This window comes from Mus musculus, chromosome 4, assembly GCF_000001635.26.
Source record: "Mus musculus strain C57BL/6J chromosome 4, GRCm38.p6 C57BL/6J".
NCBI lineage: Eukaryota > Metazoa > Chordata > Mammalia > Rodentia > Muridae > Mus > Mus musculus.
Window position 1 is genome coordinate 140,825,008 of NC_000070.6, and position 21,240 is coordinate 140,846,247.

Genomic DNA, 21,240 nt, shown 5'->3' on the forward strand with positions numbered 1-21,240 from the left:
AGGGTCAGGGGGGAAGGAGCCATGCCTAGCAGAAGCGAGGACATGGGATATCTGCTCCCTGGCTCTCTGCTGAAAGCCTGCTTCCATTCAAACCTACCAAGCCCTGTTCTACACTCTGATCAGATCAAGTCACTGCCCAGAGGAGAGCAGAGAGTCACCAGGCCCTTGATCGAGCAGCGTATGTCTAAGGGACTCATGGATGGACAGTCATGGAAGACAGATATTGGCTAGGGAAGGAAGGGAGAATGAAGCAGGTAAGGGCTGCGAAGATGGCTCCAGAGGAAAAGCAAGCACCGGCCACGAAAGCATGAGGACCCGAGTGTGATCCCCAGCAGCCACAGAAAAGCCTGGGGTGGTAGCCACTGGGCTGGTAGGACCAGCCCCTGTATGCTATCTGAGATGGGTGTCCGCCAGGGTCACCCTCAGCCACACTCAGCCCAGTACAGCAGGCCGCAGCACCCAGCTGTGTGCCTCCCTTGGTACCAGCAACCCCTCTCTTGTATGATTTCACAGCCTTGCCACTCCAGTACTGGGAGGTGGGGTAGACATGTGTGGAACTCTGGGACCTACTGGTTGGCTAGCCTAGCCTGACAGGCAAGTCCCAGGCCAATGAGAGACCACTGTCTCATAAAAATAAATGGGTGGCTGCTGAGGCCACACACACACACACACACACACACACACACACACTGAGAGAGAGAGAGAGAGAGAGAGAGAGAGAGAGAGAGAGAGAGAGAGAGAGAGAGAGAGAGAGAGAAATACACCACACATTAAATCTCGTGAGCAGCTCGGGACTCTCAATACACCAATCAGGAAAAGGAGGCCTTCAGAAGCCTCAACCTACACCGTGAGCCAAGAAGAAAGAAGACCATGTCCTCAAAGGGAACAGAGGCCGAGGGACTGCAGTGCCAAAAGCCGGGGCCCTCCGGACCCCGCAGACGCTCACTCTGCAGGAGACTTGGGGCCCACAAACCCACAGAAACAAGGCCACCTCGGGAGAAAGTGCGGCCGACTGTCAGGCAGGGGCCTGAAGTGCCCCACTGCCTTACTGAGTTGGCAAGGTGCTTAACCTCCCTAGCCTCCGTGTCCTTGGTCCTGAAAGCTCGAGGGCAGTGTGAGCTGTGGCACCTGCTGCCATCCCGGAACAGGAAGTAGCGCAGTTCCTGGCGCGGCATGCTCACTAGGGTACATTGCCCCTCCCAGTCAGGGCTGGCATTCCCGTTGACTCCCCACCACTGAGAATGAGCCTCTGACCAAGAACTTTGCTGTTATGCTTCTCCCAGGATGCAGCTGTGGTGGGAGTGGGTCTCTATTTGCATATGATTTGCATGTGGTTTGCATTCTCAGATGGACCCTTCCACCCACTCTCCTGCTTGCTGTCAGTGCGCACACCACTCTCTGGACCCTAAAGTTCCACCAGGGCTCCCAGGAGAGGAGCCACGGTAATCCCCCAGCTCCCCCATCCCATCCCTGTGTACTTGGGCCACATACCAGGATCCTCTTAAGGGCGAAGTCCCTCAAGCCTCTGTTTCGGGGGGAATCAAAGACCACAGGGAAGGATTTGTGAGGTGCGTCAATGTAGCCAAACTCCAACTCGTCCTGTGTGAGGAAGAAAGACCTACAGCGGTCCTCCTCAGGGGTTTTCAGGAAAGATGACCCCAGAAGGACACAGGAGACCCATCCCAGAGTCAGGGCGTCTGGAGGAGGCAGGGGAGATTTCTCCTGCTGGAGGATGGCTCCTAGCTCTGTCCTGGTTGCTCTGGCTCCAGCCAGGCAGGCCAGGCTGTCACCTACCACCCATTCACAGTTCTTCTCTGTGTCAGCCTTGCACACACCTGGATCCAGCGATCGTTGCGATTCTCTGCCCGGGGACAGACCACTAGTTTGCAGTTGGCCTTTGTGGCCAGGTGGGACATGTCCTCCAGGAACTTGTCATTGCGGCCGTGGATATCTGTCACGCTGCAAGGACAGTGACAGCAGCTAGGACCAGAATCCAGTTGATCCAGGACGGTGTTCCTGAGCTCTGAGCTTCAGATCTATCTATACCTTGGAGGGGCTAGGAGACTTGTGTGTGTGTGTGTGGGGGGGGTCCTTGTTCTTAGATCACATCAGATGACCAGTGCATGAACAGAGCAAAGCCAGGCTGTGGAGCCCAGAGCCAGGGTGCCTGAACCATCCCAGGCAGTCCAGGGTGGCTATGGAGGTGACCCAGGATTGATGTCACTGGTGGAATATCAGTAAGTGGGCTAGCCTGGTCTTCTCAGAGCAGAGTGAAGGTGAAGACTCTGAGCAGACAGGAGGCTGGGACACTCCTGGCTCCAAGTGTACAGATAACACTGCTTGAACACACCTTCCTTGAATCTGCATCTAGTTCAGTGGGCCTGTCTTTCACCTCTACCTGTGATATCTCAAGGGCTGGCCAGCAGAGGCCACCAGATACCAGGCCGTGGCAGAAGGCTCACGACAGCCAGAATGGGTCAGACTCGGTGTGGGCCCTGTGGCTGGGTCCCTAGATACTCAGAAAATGCAGTAGTGACCCAAGAAGGGTGAGGCCAGGTCCCTACAGTCACTAGCACAAATGTGGGGCTCACCTCCACCACCCAGGGTCTCATGTAGCAGAGGCTAGATTTGAACTCCCAGTCCTCCTCCCTGTACCTCCCAAATGAAGGATGGCGGGCCTGCACCACCACACCTGGCCCCACTACCCAGACTGAAGTCAAGGCTTCTGGGCCATCAGACTTAGAGCAGGTGCTGGTGGCTGTGTCCTGACCTCCACTGCAGTCCTGTGGCAGCTCAGGGGATGTGACACCATTCCTGAATGATGGCTGGCCAGCTGTGTGGCCGCACTGCTCACTTACCTCTCTGGTTTTGGCAAGGCGGGGCTGGGGGCTCACCTGCACACATACAGCTCCAGGGGCGGCTGAGTGTTGGGGGTCATGATCCAGGGGGCCACCCGGAAGGTCACGCTGTCAGTGAAGACTGACACCTCAGAGAGGGGCTGGGGGAGAGGAGAGCTCAGTGGTTTTGTGGGTTCCTGGGTGCCACACACCTCTCCCTTGACACATCCCTCGTATTGAACCTACCCGTGTGTCCACCAGGCTGACACTGAGAGAGAGCAGCCCTGAGAAACTGGCGTCGGGGAAGGCGAGCCCTTCCACGTAGAACTGGATGGCCCTCTCCCCAGAATGCCTTTCCACCTCATAGGAGCTGTGACGGGGCCCTAGCACCTGTTTGTAGTTGGAGAGGGATGTCCCACCTAAGGAGAACAGGGTCAGGCCAGTGTGGGGACAGGGTTGGGGCTGGCAGGACAGGAGGACAGGAAACCTGTGGCCGGAATCTGGGCCGAAGCACCCCTGGGGAGGTCTGCTTCAGTTCTCTTCCAGTGCTACTATGCAGAAGCTGTGTGACCTTGGCTCAATGACTCAACCTCTCTGAGCCTTAGGTCAAGTGTATAGCAGACAAATAGAGAAAAGCATCTGACTCAAAAGGTGATGAGGACCCAAATGTCTGTCCACGGTGCTTGTAAACAAATTATGTCAAATAAGGTAATCCATACATGGACTATTACACACCCACAAAGAAGCAATGAAGCGGCTGTGCGTATGCACAGTGGATGAACCTCATTGATGGTGTCAGAAGGTAGTGGGAGTGGCTTCTGGTGGGGTTGAGGTTATTAAAGATACCACCACTGAGCTGCACCCCAGTCCCTTAAAGTCGCAGATTCTGATTATAAACTCCAGCAATTCAGTCAGGATTTGAAGCCAGGACCTGGGTCCCAGGCTCTAAGGTTCCTGCCCCTCCCTCTCCTGCTTGGGCGGGGCCACCAGACCACAAGAATTCAGTGCTTGAGGAGCCAATGAGTTATATGGGGTCAGCGGGGGAGGGTTGGGGGAGCGAGGGGGGTTAGGGACCTTGGTGCCCAAGAAGCCTGGCTTGGAGCTCTCCCTCTACCTGGCTGTGTGGCAGTGACTGTGTTTAGGCCTCAGTTTCTCCCACTGTGCAATGGGAGGAGCAGTTGGGGCCCCGACCTTGCTTGTCATACTGTTCCCTGATGGAGTAGCCATGCAAGCCACAGTGAGTTACTGAAGGGTGACAGACCCAGGGAGCACGGAAGGAGGAAAGATGTGACAGGCCACAGCCACTCACCCCGGGCACAGAAGACCTTCAGTCTTCTGGAATCTGACAAAGATGCCTTCAAGACCAGCTTGTGGCTCTCAAAAAGCTCATCAGGGCCACCACAACTCAGCACCATTGGGGACATGTCCTGCAGGTCTGGGAGAGTGGCTTTTGAGACAAGCCCCCAACAACAACCCAGACCCCCACTCCTTCCCTCCTCCTCACCTCCCATGCCTGCTCTCACTCACCCTCCAGCGACTTCAAATGGTTAGCATGCAGGTCTTCCCTGGACCCATGGATATCTCTGTCACAGTTTACCAACAGGATGGCCCCGGAGCCCCCAGGGCCCCAGCGCCAGGTTTTCTGTGGCACACAGGAAGGCTTGGATTAGTCAACCCTGGGGATTGTGGGAAGGGGACGAAACATGGCCTGGGCTGGCTCAGTGCTTAGCTCAGAGACTTTTACATTCTGGGTTTGCTTAAAGATTTAACAAAGGACTACGGCCACTTGGAGCAGAGCTTCCAGGAAGGCTTAGACCCAGAGATGGCCATCCTTGTGTAGTATACAGTGGCTGTGCCCAGGACTCACAGTGAGGAAGCAGGGCGGTGTCACTAATCACAGAAATGACCATGCTTTGGCTCTACCTAAGACCCACTCTGATCTCTATGGAGAAGAGTTCTTCATTCTGGCAGTCTCCTGGGCTTAACACTCACCAGGGGTTTGCAGGTCCTTCCAAGCTGAGGATCAAGATGCCTGACTCTGGGGTCAGCACTGTCCCCAATACCCTGTGCCTTTTCTCCATTTTGCAAGAAAGCAAAGAGAAACTCTGGGCGGGAACCCTTAGGTTCCAGTTGGTGCCCAACCCCAGGTCCCCGGGACTGTACAGGTCCGTTCTTTGCTTCTATGGCACCCTTGCCCACCCCTTCTGAGCAGACACCACCCTGCACCAAGGTCCAAGACATGGTTTCCTTGTAGCCCCCAACTACAACCCCCTCAAGCAACGCTGTGCAGTGAATAACCTGCATAGCCAGTCAGGTGTTCTGCCCCACCTTGTCCAAAAGACTTGAGATCCAGGCTGCCTCTCTGGATCTTTCCCTACAAATGGGTACCTCCTGCCCCTGCATGACAACATGCTTTTTGTGGGATAACTCCATTCTCCTCTTCATTCTTTGTGGCCTAGCTGTAGCTGAATACTATAGCCTCCTATACCAGAAGGAGGTCATGCTGTTATTCAACAATCCCTTGGGGCTGGAGAGATGGCTCAGCAGTGGCTCACAACCATCCATAATGAGATCTGACAGCCCTCTTCTGGTGTATCTGAGACATCTACAGTGTACTTACATATACTAATAAATAAATCTTTAAAAAAATCCCTCATGAAGCACCTGCCATGTGGAGATGTCCAGATTTGAACCCCCTGAACAGAAACTATACAGCAAGCAGAATAGGACAGACCAGAGAGGGTGTTTCCCCAACAGTCACACAGCATGTCTGTCACATCAGCCTAAGCTACTGCTCACTTGAGCCAGTTTGGCCATCCTTCCGTGGATAGAACAGATCCTGTTCTTTTAGAAGGAAGGCTGTCTGCTGCCAAGATCACCCAGGTCTCTGTCTCTCAGTGCCACACTCTTGGGGTATCCAGGGTCTCACCTTGTCACCAGAGCCTTTCTTCACCTTGCCTGTGCGGCCTGTGTCGACATCAAGGGACACATCTGCAAAGGGCAGACAGGTTACCTGTCGCTGTACCTGGGATGGTCCAGCCAGCTCAGCTCCCACCCCAGCTGAGGACCCAGAAGCCTAGCTCTGGAGATTCGACATTGAGGAATGTGTGTCGGCCTCGGGGCTCTGGCTAGAGCGACATTGGCAATTCTGGTGTCGGAAGGACACAAGTCCCTGTCTTGTCCATGTGCACTGAGTGACCATGTCTTAGAGACCCCGGGTTTCTATGTCACATGCAGGGTACCCTTAACTATATGTAGCCCCTGGAGACTTATGATCAGGGTCTGTCATCCTCAGAGGATGCTGCAGTGGGCTCTGGGTGAAAGAGGCCTATGACTCTCCATGGTTCTAGGTTGGGACAATGGGACTCCCATGAGGAAGCCACTGTGGATTGTGCTCATAGCAGTGACATTTCTAGGCTCTATTGGCTCTGAGCATGGCTGGGTCTCAATCCCTATGGTCCTGGAGATGTTTGAAGTTCCCAAGAAGCGGAGGGGTGAGGTGGGTAGCTGAGGCTCCCCCCTAAGGCCCCGAAAGCTTCAGTCACCGTCACTACATCCATGTCCAGACCGTGTCCAGAGGCAGGCCGGAGTGGGACTCACCAACAGCAGTTAGGTAGAGCACACTGTGGGCCAGGGCAGCAGCCTCCTGTGACTCAAAGTATGACACCTTCACCTGGGGGAAGAGAGTCAACCCTGAGAGAAGGCAAGGTGAAGCTATTTGGCAATTGTGACCTGGGGTACTGTTCCAGAGCCCCTCACAGTTTAAGGAGAAAATAGGGCTACAAAGTTGGGTATGGCGACTCCAGGACCTTCTGAGGATACGAGAGAGATAGACAAACTGGGGCTACTGTCTGTCCTACTGACCTAGACAGCTTGACCTTCCTTGACGTTATTCATCCTCTGTAGAGAGGGAATGACCAGTCTGGTCCCACAACCAGTGAGCGCCAGGACTTTTGCCAAAGTCCAGGGGCTCCCACCCCTCCCCCACTTGCCCCAGGTGACAGGATTCTCTCCAGAGAAGGTTGGCTCAGGTCCTGCCTACACCCATGTGCAGAGCCCCACACAGGTCCCAGCTTGCTCCATCATGGAGAAAGCACCAGGCCAGCAGTTGAGGACCATTCTGTTATTCAACAACCGCAGTGTGTGGGAGACACCAGGGCCAGCTGGGAGCTGTCGGTCAAAGGTGGCTTGCCGGATACATGTGGAGACTTGAGTGGGTGTGCTGGGGCCCTGCATTCAAGTACGGCCATGCAATCCTTCATGGGGAAGCACAGGGGCTTGGGGACAACTGCAGGGAGTAACATAGAGGTGTGTGGATCTGAAGGGTGTCAGTTGCTGTGTGGTGTTGGGGTGGGTGAGATGGGTCTGAGTCTCTGATGATATCCCAGGAGATGGCTGGGCATGGGATACAAGCTAGCCCCCCACCCCGACTCTGGATGTTGTTTACCTTGAAGTCATATAAGTCCTTACTGACTGTGTCCGCCACTACCACCACGTCCACGTTGGCATCCAGGGGCCAGTGGGCCCAGCCTGCGGGCTCTGCCACTCTCGAGGGATCGTAGACCATGTAGATCTTCACCTCAGAGCTCCCAGACACCCCAAAGGTCTTGGCACCTTTGGGCACATCACTGCGGAGAGGGAGGGAGGGAGAGACTGAGGGGTTCAGAGAGTGGTCATGTGAGGTAGAAGCTGGGTCCTGGGACCGCAGCTGTTTAGGAGGCACCCCTCACCAGTAGGGCTGGGGACCCCTGCCTCTAAGTCTCTCTCTGCTCTAGCCACACGGTCCTTCCTTCTGGTTCATGAAGACACCAAGCTATCTTACCCCAGGACCTTCGTAGAGCTGAATGCCCCCTGCCCCTGTACGTACATCCATGAGGCTCACACCCCAGGCTTCAGGGCTCTGTTTAAATGCCCCCCCCTTTTCAATAGCCCTCCTCAAGTGGTTCGGGTTAACTGTCAACTTGGAGCATATGGAATGATCCCAGATGGTTCAGAGGGTATAGATACTTGCCGCCAAGCACCCTGGGAGATCTGAGTTCAAGCCCTCCCAGGCCCAAATGGCAGAGTGAAAGAGCCAACTCCTTCTGACCTCTGTTCATGTATGTGCACAGGCATGCACAAATACGCCTTTTAACATGATTGTGATTGATGTGGGGAGACCCATCTTAATTGTGGGCGGGGTGGTTTCCTGGCCAGGCAATCCTGGATGGAACAGGGTAGAGGGAGGGCTGAGCAGAAGTGTGAATTCATGACTCTCTTGTGATCTGTCTGGTTGTTTTTTCACAGCCACGGGAAAAGAAACAAATACCCCCCCGCCCCCCGTCCCTCTAGCTAAGGCCGAGTCACCTCCTGCCCGTCCCAGCTTTGTCTACCCTGCATGTCACCGGCCAGCTGTCCTGCTAGCTCAGTTCCCGAGGGCAGCCAGTTTGCCTAGCTTGCTGCTGGATCCTCAGTGTCTGTGCAGGGCGCTCAGGAGATGTGTGGGAAGGAGGGAAAATAGTCCCGCTTTCTGCAACCCCCAGGGCTCCCTCGGGCCCATCTGCACTGGAGTGGGGCCTCACAAAGCAGCTACTCTCTGTCCCTCCGAGGAGCCCCAGAGCTCTTGGCTCTGGAAGACAAGGAGTCAAGCTTCGGAGCCCCTCAGCGGCTGGATTGCCTGCCTTCGGTCCTTCTGCAGCTGCAGCTTCAGATGGAGCACTCGAGCTTTGGGGCACCCAGAGCAAAGCCAGCAGTATCCTGGGGAGATGTATTGCCTATTGACTCAACCAATACAAGCTGCCTACCTGTGTCAGGCACTCTCCTGGGGTCAGGCTCCACAAAGCCCTCCTCCCTAAGAAGACATCCGAAGGCGGGCAGAGGGGGGTAGAGGCAGAGGTGCCATTGTTCAGGGCTCCACCATAGTGTCTCACGGCTGTGAGGCCCCTGAAGACAGGTCCACTTAAAGAGGGCCCCCTGACTACATGTACAAGATGAGAGGTCTTTTTTCTTATTCTCCTGGCCCTGCCCTTTCCTGGGCCCTTTCTTGAGAATCCATCCAAGCAATCCTCTAGAGAAAACCCTCCTATAGTCCCCTACATAGTCACCCTGTCCCCACCAAGTAACTGTCTTCATTGACCACAGTGATAATGGGCACGATTCAGTCCCGTACTGTGCTGCACCGCAGTGCCACCCTACTGATGAGGGGAGGGCCAGAGCACCACAGGCCTCCCCTGACCATCCCCAGAACTTCCTCCAGCTGCATACCTGTTACCATGGAAACCACACACATTCCCCCACCCCAGGTGTTCTCATCCTCTGATTTAGAGTCTCGCTGGCCACCAGGGACAGACCTGCCCCCAGAGTGGCTGTGGACCCTCTGAAGCCTTATCCCCATGGCTACTGCCGTGCTGACCGTATCATTCCAGGCCCCAGGTGTTCCTTGATTCTCAGCGTCCCAGACTTGAACCCATCAAATAACCAAGGTTGCCCTTGAATTCCCGAGGCTCCAGCCCTTGAAGTGAGTTGTTCGGATATCAGCATTACAGTGTTCCATCCCTCCCTGCTGGCTGTCACTTTGACCTTGCCCCTGGTCCAGCTCCCTGGGGACCAGCTCCCAGCCCCGATGACCCTAGTACCCTTGCATCTCCTTACACCCACCCATGCTTTTGATGTGGCTGCCCGCACCTGGCCTCAGGCATCTCTCTGGGGTCCCACACACTGTGACATTTCTGGGGATCCACCTGCTGTGGACAGCCCTGTCAGGACCTTTCCTGAATTCCAGCAACCCCACCCCAGGCCTCAATCTCCTGGGCCTTTTGCACCCGACCCTCTCAGCCTCCGAAGCTTTGGTCCCAGGGCAGTTTGGGCTGAGCTTACCCTCTGCAGCTGCCTGGCAACTCCAGCAGTTGCCAAGGCCAACTCCCAACTCAGTCCCTGAGCTGTGTGCTAGAGATGATGACGGATTGTCTGGATCTGTGGCTGCTGATCTTGGGTGTGACCCTTGACAGTGACTGTTGAATCTCAATCTCTCTCTCTCTCTCTTTCTCTCTCTCTCTCTCTCTCTCTCTCTCTCTCTCTCTCTCTCTCTCTCTCTCTCTCTCTCCTCTTTCACCTATGCCACGCTCCCCTTCACCCCAAGGGCAGGTCACCTGTATATCACCTATATCTTATCACATCTGTATCTTACCCCACCCCAAGCCTGTCCCTGGCCTGGACCGGAGGTGTCATCTGTACCCCACCTTCCCTTCTCCCTCACACCCAACTTATGTGCATGGCAAACATCACCTGTTTTCATAACTTCTGCCCCCTTCACTCTCCCCAGCTGTTGAGACCCTCTACAGACAGCTCCCACTCCCTACCCACCACAACTCCACCCAGGCGGCAGCCTTCCTTTCTACCCAGGCCATGAGAGTCACTCCATCTGCAGAGCTAACACCCTTTCCCTTTTCCCCCCAGCTGGCTGTAAACCCCTGGGCTCTGCTTGCTTTCTCCTCCACCCAGCCTCAACAATGCTGCCCTGCCCCCATCCCCAGGTTTAACAGCCTTCTGGGGACACTTATATGCATATGCGCTTATTGTAAAACTTATCAACACAAGGTATATCCTACAACGGTCACACTGCGTGTTACTCCTTATTGTGGAGTGCCTTGTAAAGGCTCTAGAGCCCATTTCCCCTCACTGTGGCTGTCTGTAGCTGCAGCTCATTCCACACTTTGGCCAGGCAATATTGTCTGTCCCAGATTGATCATTATTCCACCAATAAAGCCATTGTCATTGAATCTGATGCCTGACTTGAACGTGGGTTGGAAGCAGAGGGTTGTGTACGTGCGTGCGTGCGTGCGTGTGTCTGTGTGTGTGTGTGTGTGTGTGTGTGTGTGTGTGTGTGTGTGTGTACTCGAGCACAGGCGCCTAGTGCCTAGTGTCTCCCCTTCCTTCAGGACTTGAGCAACTTCGCAGAGTCAGTGCTGGAAGCTGTGCTGATTTGAATGAGAATGCCCTTCAGTGGGTCCTATATTCTGAAAGCTTGATCCTCAGTTGGTAGAAGGATTAGGAGGCGGAGCCTCGGGGCGGGGCCCGGGAGGTGTGGCCTCAGGGAGGTGTGCCACTGGGGCTGGCCTTGGAGGCTTCTAAAAGCCTGGCACTTCCCAGTTCTCTCTCCTTTTCGGTCTTCTGTTTGAGGATCAGGTTGTAAACGCTCGGATGCTGCACCAGCACCATGCCTGTCTGGATGCTTGCCATGCTCCCTGCCACCAGGGTCCTAGACTCTACTGCTCTGAAACCAGGGGCCCCAAATTAAACACTTTCTTATATAAGTTGCTTTTGGTCATGGTCACAGCACCAGAAGACAGAAAGACCCACCTTTGAATTCAGCTAATCCTTCAGTAAAGGTGCCATACCCCACCCCTGTCTACCCACCCCCATAGCTAGGGACTAGTCAGTGGCTTCCCTCGAGAGGCAGCTACGAGCAGAACAGGCCTTCAGGACCCTTCTCTGGGGCATGCAGGGGCCTATCCAGCTCAATCCTGGGGCCTTCCAGACTCTGGTCACCCTCACCCTGTCCACGGTGGCAGCAGGTGTTCAGTAAGGTCCCAGAGGACCAGGCAGTGTTGCCACAGCTATTTCTTGTGGTGCCCGAGAGAGGCGGGTTTTGCCAGGAGGGTGCTGTGTGCCCTTGGATTCTCATTCCCTTGGCATCCTGGCCCTACCCCTCCTGGAGCCTCGGGCATCGGACTGGCACTACAGGTCTGTGGGTGGGCCATAAATTAAAGGACAGATTGCGTGGGAGCTGGAGTAAGGCCAGGAGGTCCACAGTATGATCTGCTCCCTGCACACACCATTATCCATAGTGCCTCTCTGTGGGGGTATCTTGCTGGGAACTCCTGGCATTGTGACATCTGGCACATGTCCCCAAGCTCACAGTCAAAGGAAGCCTCCTCCTAAAGTGACAGGACAGGCGTGGTGGTGCCGTCCCCTAGTCTAAGCGCTAGAGAGGCAGAGGCAGACAGACTGCTGAGTTTACTCCAGCTCCAAGCCAGCTGGGGCTACATGGTGAAACCCCATCTCAGTGAGAATGGGGGAGGAGCCAAAGGGGCTGTGCTGGTCAGGTTTGTTTTGTAGTTGTTTGTTTGTTTGGTCAACATGACACAAGCTAGGGCTATTGGGGGACCATCATTGGGAAAATTCAGATTGTCCCACAGCCAAGTGTGTGGGGGCATTTTCTTGACTCATGATTTATGTGGGAGGGCCCAGACTATTGTGGGCGGTGCCATCTCTGGGCTGGTGGTCCTGGGTGCTATAAGAAAGCAGTCTGGAGGACTAGAGAGGTGGCTCAGGGGTTAAGAGCATTCACTGCTCTTCCAGAGGTCCTGAGTTCAAATCCCAGCAACCACATGGTGGCTCACAACCATCTGTAATAAGAGCTGATGTCCTCTTCTGGTGTGTCTGAAGACAGTTACAGTGTACACATATACATACAATAAATAATTCTTTTTTAAAAATGAAGAAGAAAAAAGAAAAAAAAGAAAGAAAGAAGAAAGCAGGCTGAGGAAGCCATGGGGAGCAAGCCGGTAAGCAGCACCCCTCCACAGCTTCTCCTCAGCTCCTGCCTCCAAGTGCATGCCCTGAGCTCCTGCCCTGACTTCCTTCAGTAACGGAGTGTGGCCTTGACCAGTGGTCTATAGGTAGCTCCTCACATTCTTTCCTGTAACTAGCAAACAGTTCTTGCCAGGCTGTGCCAAATAAACTCTTCATCGTCAAGTTTCTTTGGCCACGCGCGGTCTTCATCACAGCGATAGAAACAAATTAGAACATCGGCTCTGATTGCTTCTACTACGCTCTTCAAACCAAGCCCTCGTCTTCATCTCTGTGTCCATTATCAGCCTGAGACATCTTCCCTCCCCCCCCCTCCCGACCCCACCTCCTGCCTCACGTCCCCTGCCCGAGCCTCCCCTCCACCTCATCTCTGCTGGGACAAGGGCATGGCGTCTTGTGCTTCTTCAAGACCCGTTCAAATGCCACTGTTTCCCTGAGGAAGGGACTAACCTCCCCTGAGTGTGATCTCTGGTCCCTGATGGACCAGAGATCCTTGGTTTCCCCCCTCCACGCAGCCTCCCCTGAGGCTCGTGAGGGCACTGGGGCTGGGGCTGCCGTAAAGTGTGCTCTGATTGGTGGTTGCTGCTGTCAATCTTCTCAGCCTGTGCCACCTGCCCTGGCCTAGCACCGCTGTTCCCCTTTGCAGCCTGCAGCACAGGGAGTCCCTCCAGGTCTGCCTGTACGCTGGAGGCACCTTCACCAGCCTGACTCATCCCTGTAGCTTGGAGCAGAGCCAGCTAAAGTAGTGGCCAAGGCCGCCAGAACCTAGAGAACACCAAGGGGCCATGAGGGTGGAGCTCCGCCCTTCTAAGTCAGCCCGCTGACTCAGTCAAGTGCCTGCTGGGGACATCTGTCCAGCTGCTGGGGGCCGAGGGGCGTTTCAAGCACCCCATACAGCTAAGTTTGTGATACTCTTGCCCGCGCGCAGGCAGGGCGTTCAGAGAGGTGAGGTAACCTTCCTCAGATCACACAGCAAAGAGCAGTTATCTCCCCTCTCTCACAGGGGCTGGCAGGACAAGGAGCACATGACTGGCTCACATGACCTGAGCATGTCCTGCTGAGGGAGGGAGGAGGTCATAGGAGAGGATGAGGAGGACTTGGGAATGGCAGAATTTCCACACAAGCTCCTCAGAGGGTTTCCTCGTGAGCAAGCCTGGGGGTGGGGGTGGGACCAAGCAGGAAAGTCGCCATCCTAGTCTCCATCCTCACCTGATTTTTCAAGGTCAGTGCAGGCCTTAGCACAGTGTCCATGACTCTCTGGTCCCAAGAACAGTGAGCACGCATGCGCTCCAGGTCCCAGGGGCCGAGGGCTCATCATGGCCACACACACACACACACACACACACACACACACAGGACTCAGACTGAGCGCTTCCCACATTCCGTAGCTCTCTACGTGATTTCTGTAATTACAAAGCTTTTCCTTCTGCTAGGCTGCAGACTTCCACCCAGAAGTTTCCATCTTTCAGGCCACCAACTCTCAGGAGGACGAATATTGGGACCTTTGCGCTACCCACCCACACTTGGGCATCACCTGCAACAGGGTCAGGAGCTGGGTAGGTAAGGCTTGTGAGAGGCCTGTGCTGGGCAGTGGCCCTGCAGGAAGGATCAGGAGGTACAGGTTGTCTCAGGGACGAAAACAGAGAAGGTCACACAGGCCCAGGTGGCTGGAGCTGATGACAGGTGGCCAGTGTCCCAGGCTGGCCTGGCCCCCAAAGTCTCTAAGCCTGAGAGACAGCGCTGCTCCCATTAAGACTGCTTGCGGCTCAGTCTGAACACCCTTGTACTGTGTGACGTGGGCACAGAACCCAGTGAAGAATAGCACCCAGAAGAGACACCATGGTCCCTGCTTTGCTGTCTGACTCCATCCCCAGTATCTGCCTGCAGAACAAGGATTTACAGAGCAGAAGGAAGCTCCGAGCAGTCACAGATGGGGCTACACAGCAGAGAGTTGAGATTCAAGCATGGAGCATGTCTAGGGGTGCCCCCACCCCACCACTCACATGGACTCTGCAGCAGAGAGAATCCCCAGGGATCAGTCATCCCTGCAGTAGAGCTATCAGAATCTGGAATCAAGCAGATGTGGGTTCAAATCCCAGCCCCGGCAGTTGGGGGCTCTCTGTCTTCAGAAAGTCAATCTCTCTCTCTCTGTCTTTGTTTCTTTGCAAAATGGAGACCGTAGTCCTTTCTGCCTTGCAAGCTTGCTGTGAGAGTTAAAGGCATATTATGGGAAGCACTGGAAGTCACAGCCATGACCACTGCTGCTACAAATGGTGCTGAGGGTCTTGGAGGGGTGGGCACCAGACAGGAAGAGACGGGGACCCATGCATGAGAATGCTGTGTGACCCTTTCCATCTCAGCAGACCAAGGTGCCAGACTAGGCTCACCACCACACAAACCAGCATCTCGAACAGTGACTGCTGTCTAAGATGGCGGTATGCAGGAGGATTAGGAGTTCAAGGTCAGACTGGCTTCTGTAGCAAGAGCCATCTTAAATAAGCAAATAAAATCAGGGACTGGGGAAATGGCCCCACTGGTAAATCCTTGCAGGTGAATTCAATGCTCAAAATCACATTTAAAAACCTAGGAGTGGGCTGGAGCGATGGCTCAGTGGTTAAATGTGCTTACTACTCTTGCAAAGGACCCAGGTTCAATTCCCAACCCTCACTAGGCAGGTCACAACTGTCTGTAACTCCAGTTCCAGGGGATCTGATGTCTTCTTCTGACCTCCTTGGGCACTGCATGCATATATATGTATGTATGTATGTATATATGTGTATATGTATACATGTGTGTATGTATATATGTGTGTATATATATGTCTGTGTGTTTATATATGTATATGTGTGTATATATGTGTGTATGTATATGTATGTGTGTATATGTATGTATGTGTGTATATATGTGTGTGTATATGTATGTGTGTATATATGTGTGTGTATATGTATGTGTGTATATATGTGTGTATATGTATATATGTGTGTGTATGTATATGTATGTGTGTATACACATATGTATGTATATGTGTATATGTGTGTATGTATGTGTGTATTATGCATATGTGCATATGTGTATATTCTGTATATATGTATGTATGTGTATGTGTATGTATGTATACACATATGTGTATATGTGCATATTTGTGTACATATGTGTATATATGTATGTATGTATACACACATGTGTGTATATGTGTATATTCTGTATGTATATATGTGTGTGTATATGTATGCATATATGTATATGTACATCCAGACAGAGCACTCATAAGAAAAAAATAAAAGCCTGGGTGACTCATATACCAGGAAGAACCAACAGGAAGATCTCTGGAGATCACTGACCAGAGAATCTGCTCTAACTGGCAAGTCCCAGGTCCCTGTCTCAAAAGAGCCAGGGTGGATGGCTCTTGAGGAAATACACCCAAGATTATCCTCTGGCCTCCACACGTACACGCGCATACAGGAGCACTAATACATATGCACATACACACACCCACATTTTAAAAACAGCCCTCATGATGGCTCTCAGTGAGCTCTCTAAGCAGGCACAAGCCAGGTGACCTAGGGTAGCCAACCAGGTTGTTGGGAGAGGTGCCGCTCAGACTCCTCTCAGCCTTGGCTCTCCCAATCTGTCCCTTTAGCTGTGTGCAGCTGGCAGGGGTCACAGAAGGCCATACATGGCTGGTCCAGTACCACACATACTCACTTCCCTAAGGACTGTGCCATATGGGGCGTGGCTGTGACCTCTTCTTCCAAGAGATAGTGATCAGTGGTTCATGGGCACCTTGCAACGCCCTGTCATTGCTCAGTGCAGGCTGCCTAGCAAGCCCAGGAAGATGGCCGGAAATGGCAGGCCTCGCCACAGTGGATACAGGGCTCCAGGTGGCAGCTGCCACTCACTCCCTGTCCTTCGAAGCAGAGGAACTCTGGAGCCTGGGACCAAAGTACCCCAAGAGAAAGGGCCCAATTTAAAATCAATGTACCAAGTCATTTTCCCCTTGCCAAGGGAGATCTGAGACCTGTGGGTGATGAAATTCCTCATTAGTAAAATGGTGAAACTAGAGATGCCAACTGTACAAGCACACAATAGGTGGCCTCACCCGTACCTACCTAAGCTGAGAGAAAGCAAGCTCAGAGGGGCTAAGTGATTGGCCCAAGGTCACACAGCCTTCAAGGACCAATAAGATTCACAGCTATCATGTTCTGAGAAACCACCAAGTTGGCCAGCCCTGGAAGCTTTTCTCAATGAAGCCAGGTGAGAGAGGAGGACCTAGCCCTCCTCTCTCTTCACCAAGTCCAGAGGTTGGGACCACATGTGCCCATGTCCAGAGCCTTGGTGACCAACCTGGCTCACAGCATGCCTGTTGCCCCTCTGCCGAGTCCCTGTGGAGTTAGTGACCTATCTTCCATCCAAACTAACGATATGCCCGAGGCCTAAGCCAGGAGCAGTTTGGTCCAATGTATGGCCCCCAAGGGCTCATGGGAAGTACTTGATAGTAATGTTTCAAACCCAGAATGCCTGGAGTCCTGCTCTCAGGGTGCATTTGGAGGCCCAAACTCAGATGCGTCTCTTCTATGAGGCCAGGTTGTCTCGTGTCCACAAGTCCCAGTTTTCTCAGTGCCAGCCCTGACTTGCTTTCTCCAGCCTCCTGGCCTTTCTCCAGCCAGCTGAGCACGGTAGGTGACAGCTGTGTCTGTGGAGCTGAGGGAACAGGCCTCTGAGATAGAGAATAATTCGGGTCTCCCGTTTTGACATCCCTGAGGATTGAACCCAGGGCCTCCCGCATGCTCACTCTACCACTGAGCTACACAGCCAGCTCACTTTTTACTTTTTATCTTCAGACAGAATGTCACACAGTTGCCCAGGCTGGCCTTAGACTTGCGGTCCTCCTGCCTCAGTCTCCTAAGTGGTGGAATGACAGTGTGGCTCCGTGTCCGGCTCGATGCTCTTTATGCTGTGGGGATGCCCACTGTTCACTTACTGTTCTACCCCTGACAGCCCTCAGGGGACCAGGGGACCAGAACAGTGCTTCTTTCCTCTGTGGCCTCATACAGTCCAGGAACTCAAAAAATGGAATTGTTTGAACGTCACCTCCCAACAAAGGTGCTCTTCCTTATGCAGGTACAAGGACAGGCTGGAGTGAGGAGAGCAGGTGCCCAGCCTGGTCCCAGCAGCACCTGCAGCCCGTCAGCCCCTCAGACTGGGATCCCAGCTCTGCCTCCCCGTGCTCCCTCGAGGCTGACAGCACTTATTTACCCAGGCGGGGAGAGTCAGACAGATACACTGTAGGGCATGGTTGGTTTTGGAATTCAAGAAGCCCAGGAGATGCTCAGGCCTGGTCCTTCCTGTAGCTCATCGGAGAGTTTCATGCATCCCGCCCACCCCTCCCCCCACTGTTCCGCCATACTCCTTGCCCTAAATCCCCGAACATCTTATTTCACTTTGCTGAAAGTAGCCCAACGGCCTGAAGGGGTCAGGGTGCTGAAGCAGGCAGCCTATTGGGGATGGGAGTTGATGTGGTGAGATGACCCACCAGGAGAGAGGCATTAAGCTAGCCCTGTGGCTGTAGGACGGCCTACAGCCCCTGTTGAGACTAGTTACCTCATGGCACACAATTAACCCCACATACAAACATTTTTTCAAATTGCCAGGCCATGTGGCCTCTGGGGAGATTAATCATTTCCTCTGATGTCACCTTATACACTATCATCTGGAGGTTCAAACTCTGGGCAGCTCAGATGACCAGCATACCTCATACTTGGGGGGATCTTCCCCAGGCTTATCAGCAAGCAAGACCAGTTTTGAGCCCCTTGGCCTCCACTGGAGCCAGTCACCAAGCAAAGGGGTGGAGGAGCCCCAAGTTCATCACACCATCATGTGTGGCCTGGCTCTAACCCAGCCCCTGGGGGAGCCTCAGGCTCCTGGAAGTCCCACTGGCTTGTCCATTCAAGGTACCTTTCCCACTGCCACTGCCTCTGGGCAGGAGAATTCCTCCTCGGTGTCACAAAGTGAATTCCTGTGTCCCTTGTAAACTCTGGATAGCTGTAATGTTAGTCAGCGCTCAGGTACAGAGCTGACACTGTAGTCCCTCCCAGAGTCAGTCAAGGGACACCACAGCCAAGGCAGGGCCAGTCACACTGAAGGACAATGCTAAGGGCTTGGTGTCCCTCCATATACCCTGTGCTGACCTTGTCCTTTCCCTCCTCCAAGGAGTAATGGAAAGAACAGATGTGGGAGTGGCCACAGCTGGCACAACCTACCACAGACAAGCACAGGCAGGTCTCATTCGTCCCCCCCAACCCATGATGGTGGCACTGTTGAGTTCACTCGGAGAAGCAGAAGCAGGCTCCCAGAAGGGCAGTGTCTCGCCGGGGTGAGACCACACAGCCAGGGACCAACAGAGCCAGGATGCGCACCGCACCGGGCTGCATATGTAACCGCCACACTGAACTTCAGAGGGGCCCAGATCATCCAATCAGGACTCAGAGCCCTGGGCAATGAAAAGCCAGGGACTCTAGAAGTTAGCTGTGGTGGGGGTGGGATGGGGTGGGGTGGGATGGGGGTCAGGGGAGGGATGGGGGTGGGAGGGATGGGACCAGATGGGGATGGGGACCGGATGACAGAAGGTAGACCTGGCACTCTGCCAAGTGCCGTAGTAGAGTAACCCAGGGCTGAGGTTTGGAAGAACCTTTCTAGAAACAGCCTTATCCCTAGGCGAGAGCAGGGCCCTGGATTCAGGCAGGCGGGACCCACGCATGGGCTCTCCTCCCCTGACATCAGTGTCAAAGCAGACTGCCAGATGCAGCACAGGGGGGGGGGGTCTCAGCCGAGCTTCAGCTCAGCTGCAGGATGCAGGGTACGGATGCTCCACGCCATAGCCAAAAAAAAATTCTGGGGGCTGGTCCCGAGGTAGAACATTTGTCTAGCATGTGTGAAGGCCCAGGGAGCACCAAAAATTCTCTCTCTGTCTGTCTCTCTCTGTCTGTCTGTCTCTCTCTGTTTCTGTCTGTCTCTATCTCTTTCCTTTCCCTCTTCTTCCTCCTCCTCTTCCTCCTTCTTCCCCCACCTCTCTTCACTCAATGTACCCTATTCATTAAATCTAGATTCGTATGCTAAACGGGCAAGAGTGGATATAATTCCATTAGCCACTCTGGTTCCCAGTGGAGGGTAGTCAAAGTCTGGCCTCCAGAGTGTCTGTCTGTCCCTTCCCATCCCTGTCCCCGGGACCCTACAGCATTACAGTTAAGACAAAAAGCATCAGTGAAGTTCAGACAGGCAATGGGTACAGCGCTCCCCCATTTGCCTGGGCTAATGTAGGACTGAGCCCCAAGGGTGAGCTGAGTTCAGATGGTGCCTGGCAACTCCCGGCCCTCAGCTTCCTGTGGAAGGCACCTCACCTAGAGCTCCACAGGCCTCAGAGATCACCAACTTCCATAGTGATCAGGTAAAGAGCTGAGGCTGCCGACCAGGTCCCTGCATCCCTATCTAAGCAGAGCCAGGACAGGGAAGATTTGGGTCGATGGGGAAAACTGAAGTCATGGCTATCTTATTCAGATGTCGCTATTGCCGCCATCACAACCACCATCATCACCACCACCACACCACCATCATCACCATCATCATCACCATCATCGTCTCTTGCCAGCCCAAGTCCCAGGCTTTGCTCCAGGATCGCTTCTTAAATTAAGTCATTGAGTTATGCCTTGACCACTCCCTCTTAATCCCAGTCACTCTGGTTGTCCCTGGCTGGCCTCCAAGGGTCAAGATGTCACATGCACACCCCTAACCGCAGAGAGGTGGAAAACTGGCAAGACGTGGAGGGAGGAAGGGGGGCCCAACCCTCTTCCCTGGCTCCAGCCCCACTTCCTTCTGCTGCTCCATTTGAAGACTGTCATGTAGAACCCAGACAGAGCTTGGTCCCAGGACTCAGGGTCATCTCCTGAGCCCACCTTCATTCATCCAGGGACTGGACCCAATGTCCTGACCCCAGTGCACTGGGCAGACCCAATTTCCTTCCCCCATAAGCTCTGAAGGCAGCTCCACCATCTCTGGTGTCTGACATCACCCTGCCAGCTCCCCTCCCCTGCACCCTCTTTTGCCTGCGGATCCCCTGCCCTGAGAACAGGAAAGCATCCCGGGTCTTACCTATAGACGTTCACCAGTGTCTCCACACCTACCACGCACACAGCGTGAGTCGGCTTTCTCAGAGACAGCTGCACAGCTCTCGGGGAGGCCATCCTGTGTCGAGCTTCCAGTCTCCTGGTCGGGTCAGCTTGGGTGCCCAGCAGCCACAAGCCCCAGATGCTCCCCGGCTCCCCAGATCTCCTTGGGGACACCCGGCTGCCGGGTAGGAGCGTGCCTTCTGATGGGCTGGAGCTCTCTCCTCCCTTTTAATTTCACCCTGCAACCTGGGGAGCCTGCCTGAGCCTGGTCCCCACCTCCTGGCTCCATGCCCAGTCACCTAAGTCATGGGCTGTCAATCTAGGAGGCTGGGAGGGAGGTGTTTGAAACTCTCTGTGGGGTGGGAAGGGGACCTGAAATCAGCCAGGTTTGGCTGCCAACAAGGAGGCTCAGAGGGTCCCAGCCTTGCCACCCAGCCTCTTGGTGCCTGAGCCCACCCTGCGACTGCCTCTCTGAGGGCTCACACTAAGAAATGTGTAGATCCTATCTCCCGACTGAGGCAGTCCAGTCCTCAGGGCATTGTGTGAGGTTCGAATCCAAGGCCTGACACTCAGAGGCTCGAGAGCTCCCCTGGACTCAGTGACCCCGTGTGTGTGACAGCTACTGAGACAGGAGGACCTCACGGGGTGAAAGTTCAGGGTAGTGGGAGAGT

General features: G+C 54.2%; 1 protein-coding gene across 1 annotated transcript in view; it reads right to left on the minus strand.

Annotated features, from left to right (window-relative positions):
• Positions 1-20,771, minus strand: part of Padi1 (peptidyl arginine deiminase, type I) — a 32,798-nt gene extending 12,027 nt beyond the window's left edge. The window contains exons 1-10 of the mRNA NM_011059.2: positions 20,553-20,771; positions 7,285-7,465; positions 6,438-6,510; positions 5,767-5,828; positions 4,365-4,479; positions 4,147-4,272; positions 3,084-3,256; positions 2,895-2,998; positions 1,836-1,959; positions 1,492-1,599 (exon numbers count right to left, since the gene is read on the minus strand). Of these exons, the coding sequence (NP_035189.1) occupies positions 1,492-1,599; positions 1,836-1,959; positions 2,895-2,998; positions 3,084-3,256; positions 4,147-4,272; positions 4,365-4,479; positions 5,767-5,828; positions 6,438-6,510; positions 7,285-7,465; positions 20,553-20,644 (1,158 nt within the window). The 5' untranslated portion in view covers positions 20,645-20,771. The remainder of the gene's footprint in view (positions 1-1,491; positions 1,600-1,835; positions 1,960-2,894; positions 2,999-3,083; positions 3,257-4,146; positions 4,273-4,364; positions 4,480-5,766; positions 5,829-6,437; positions 6,511-7,284; positions 7,466-20,552) is intronic.
• Between the last annotated feature and the right edge of the window lie 469 nt (positions 20,772-21,240).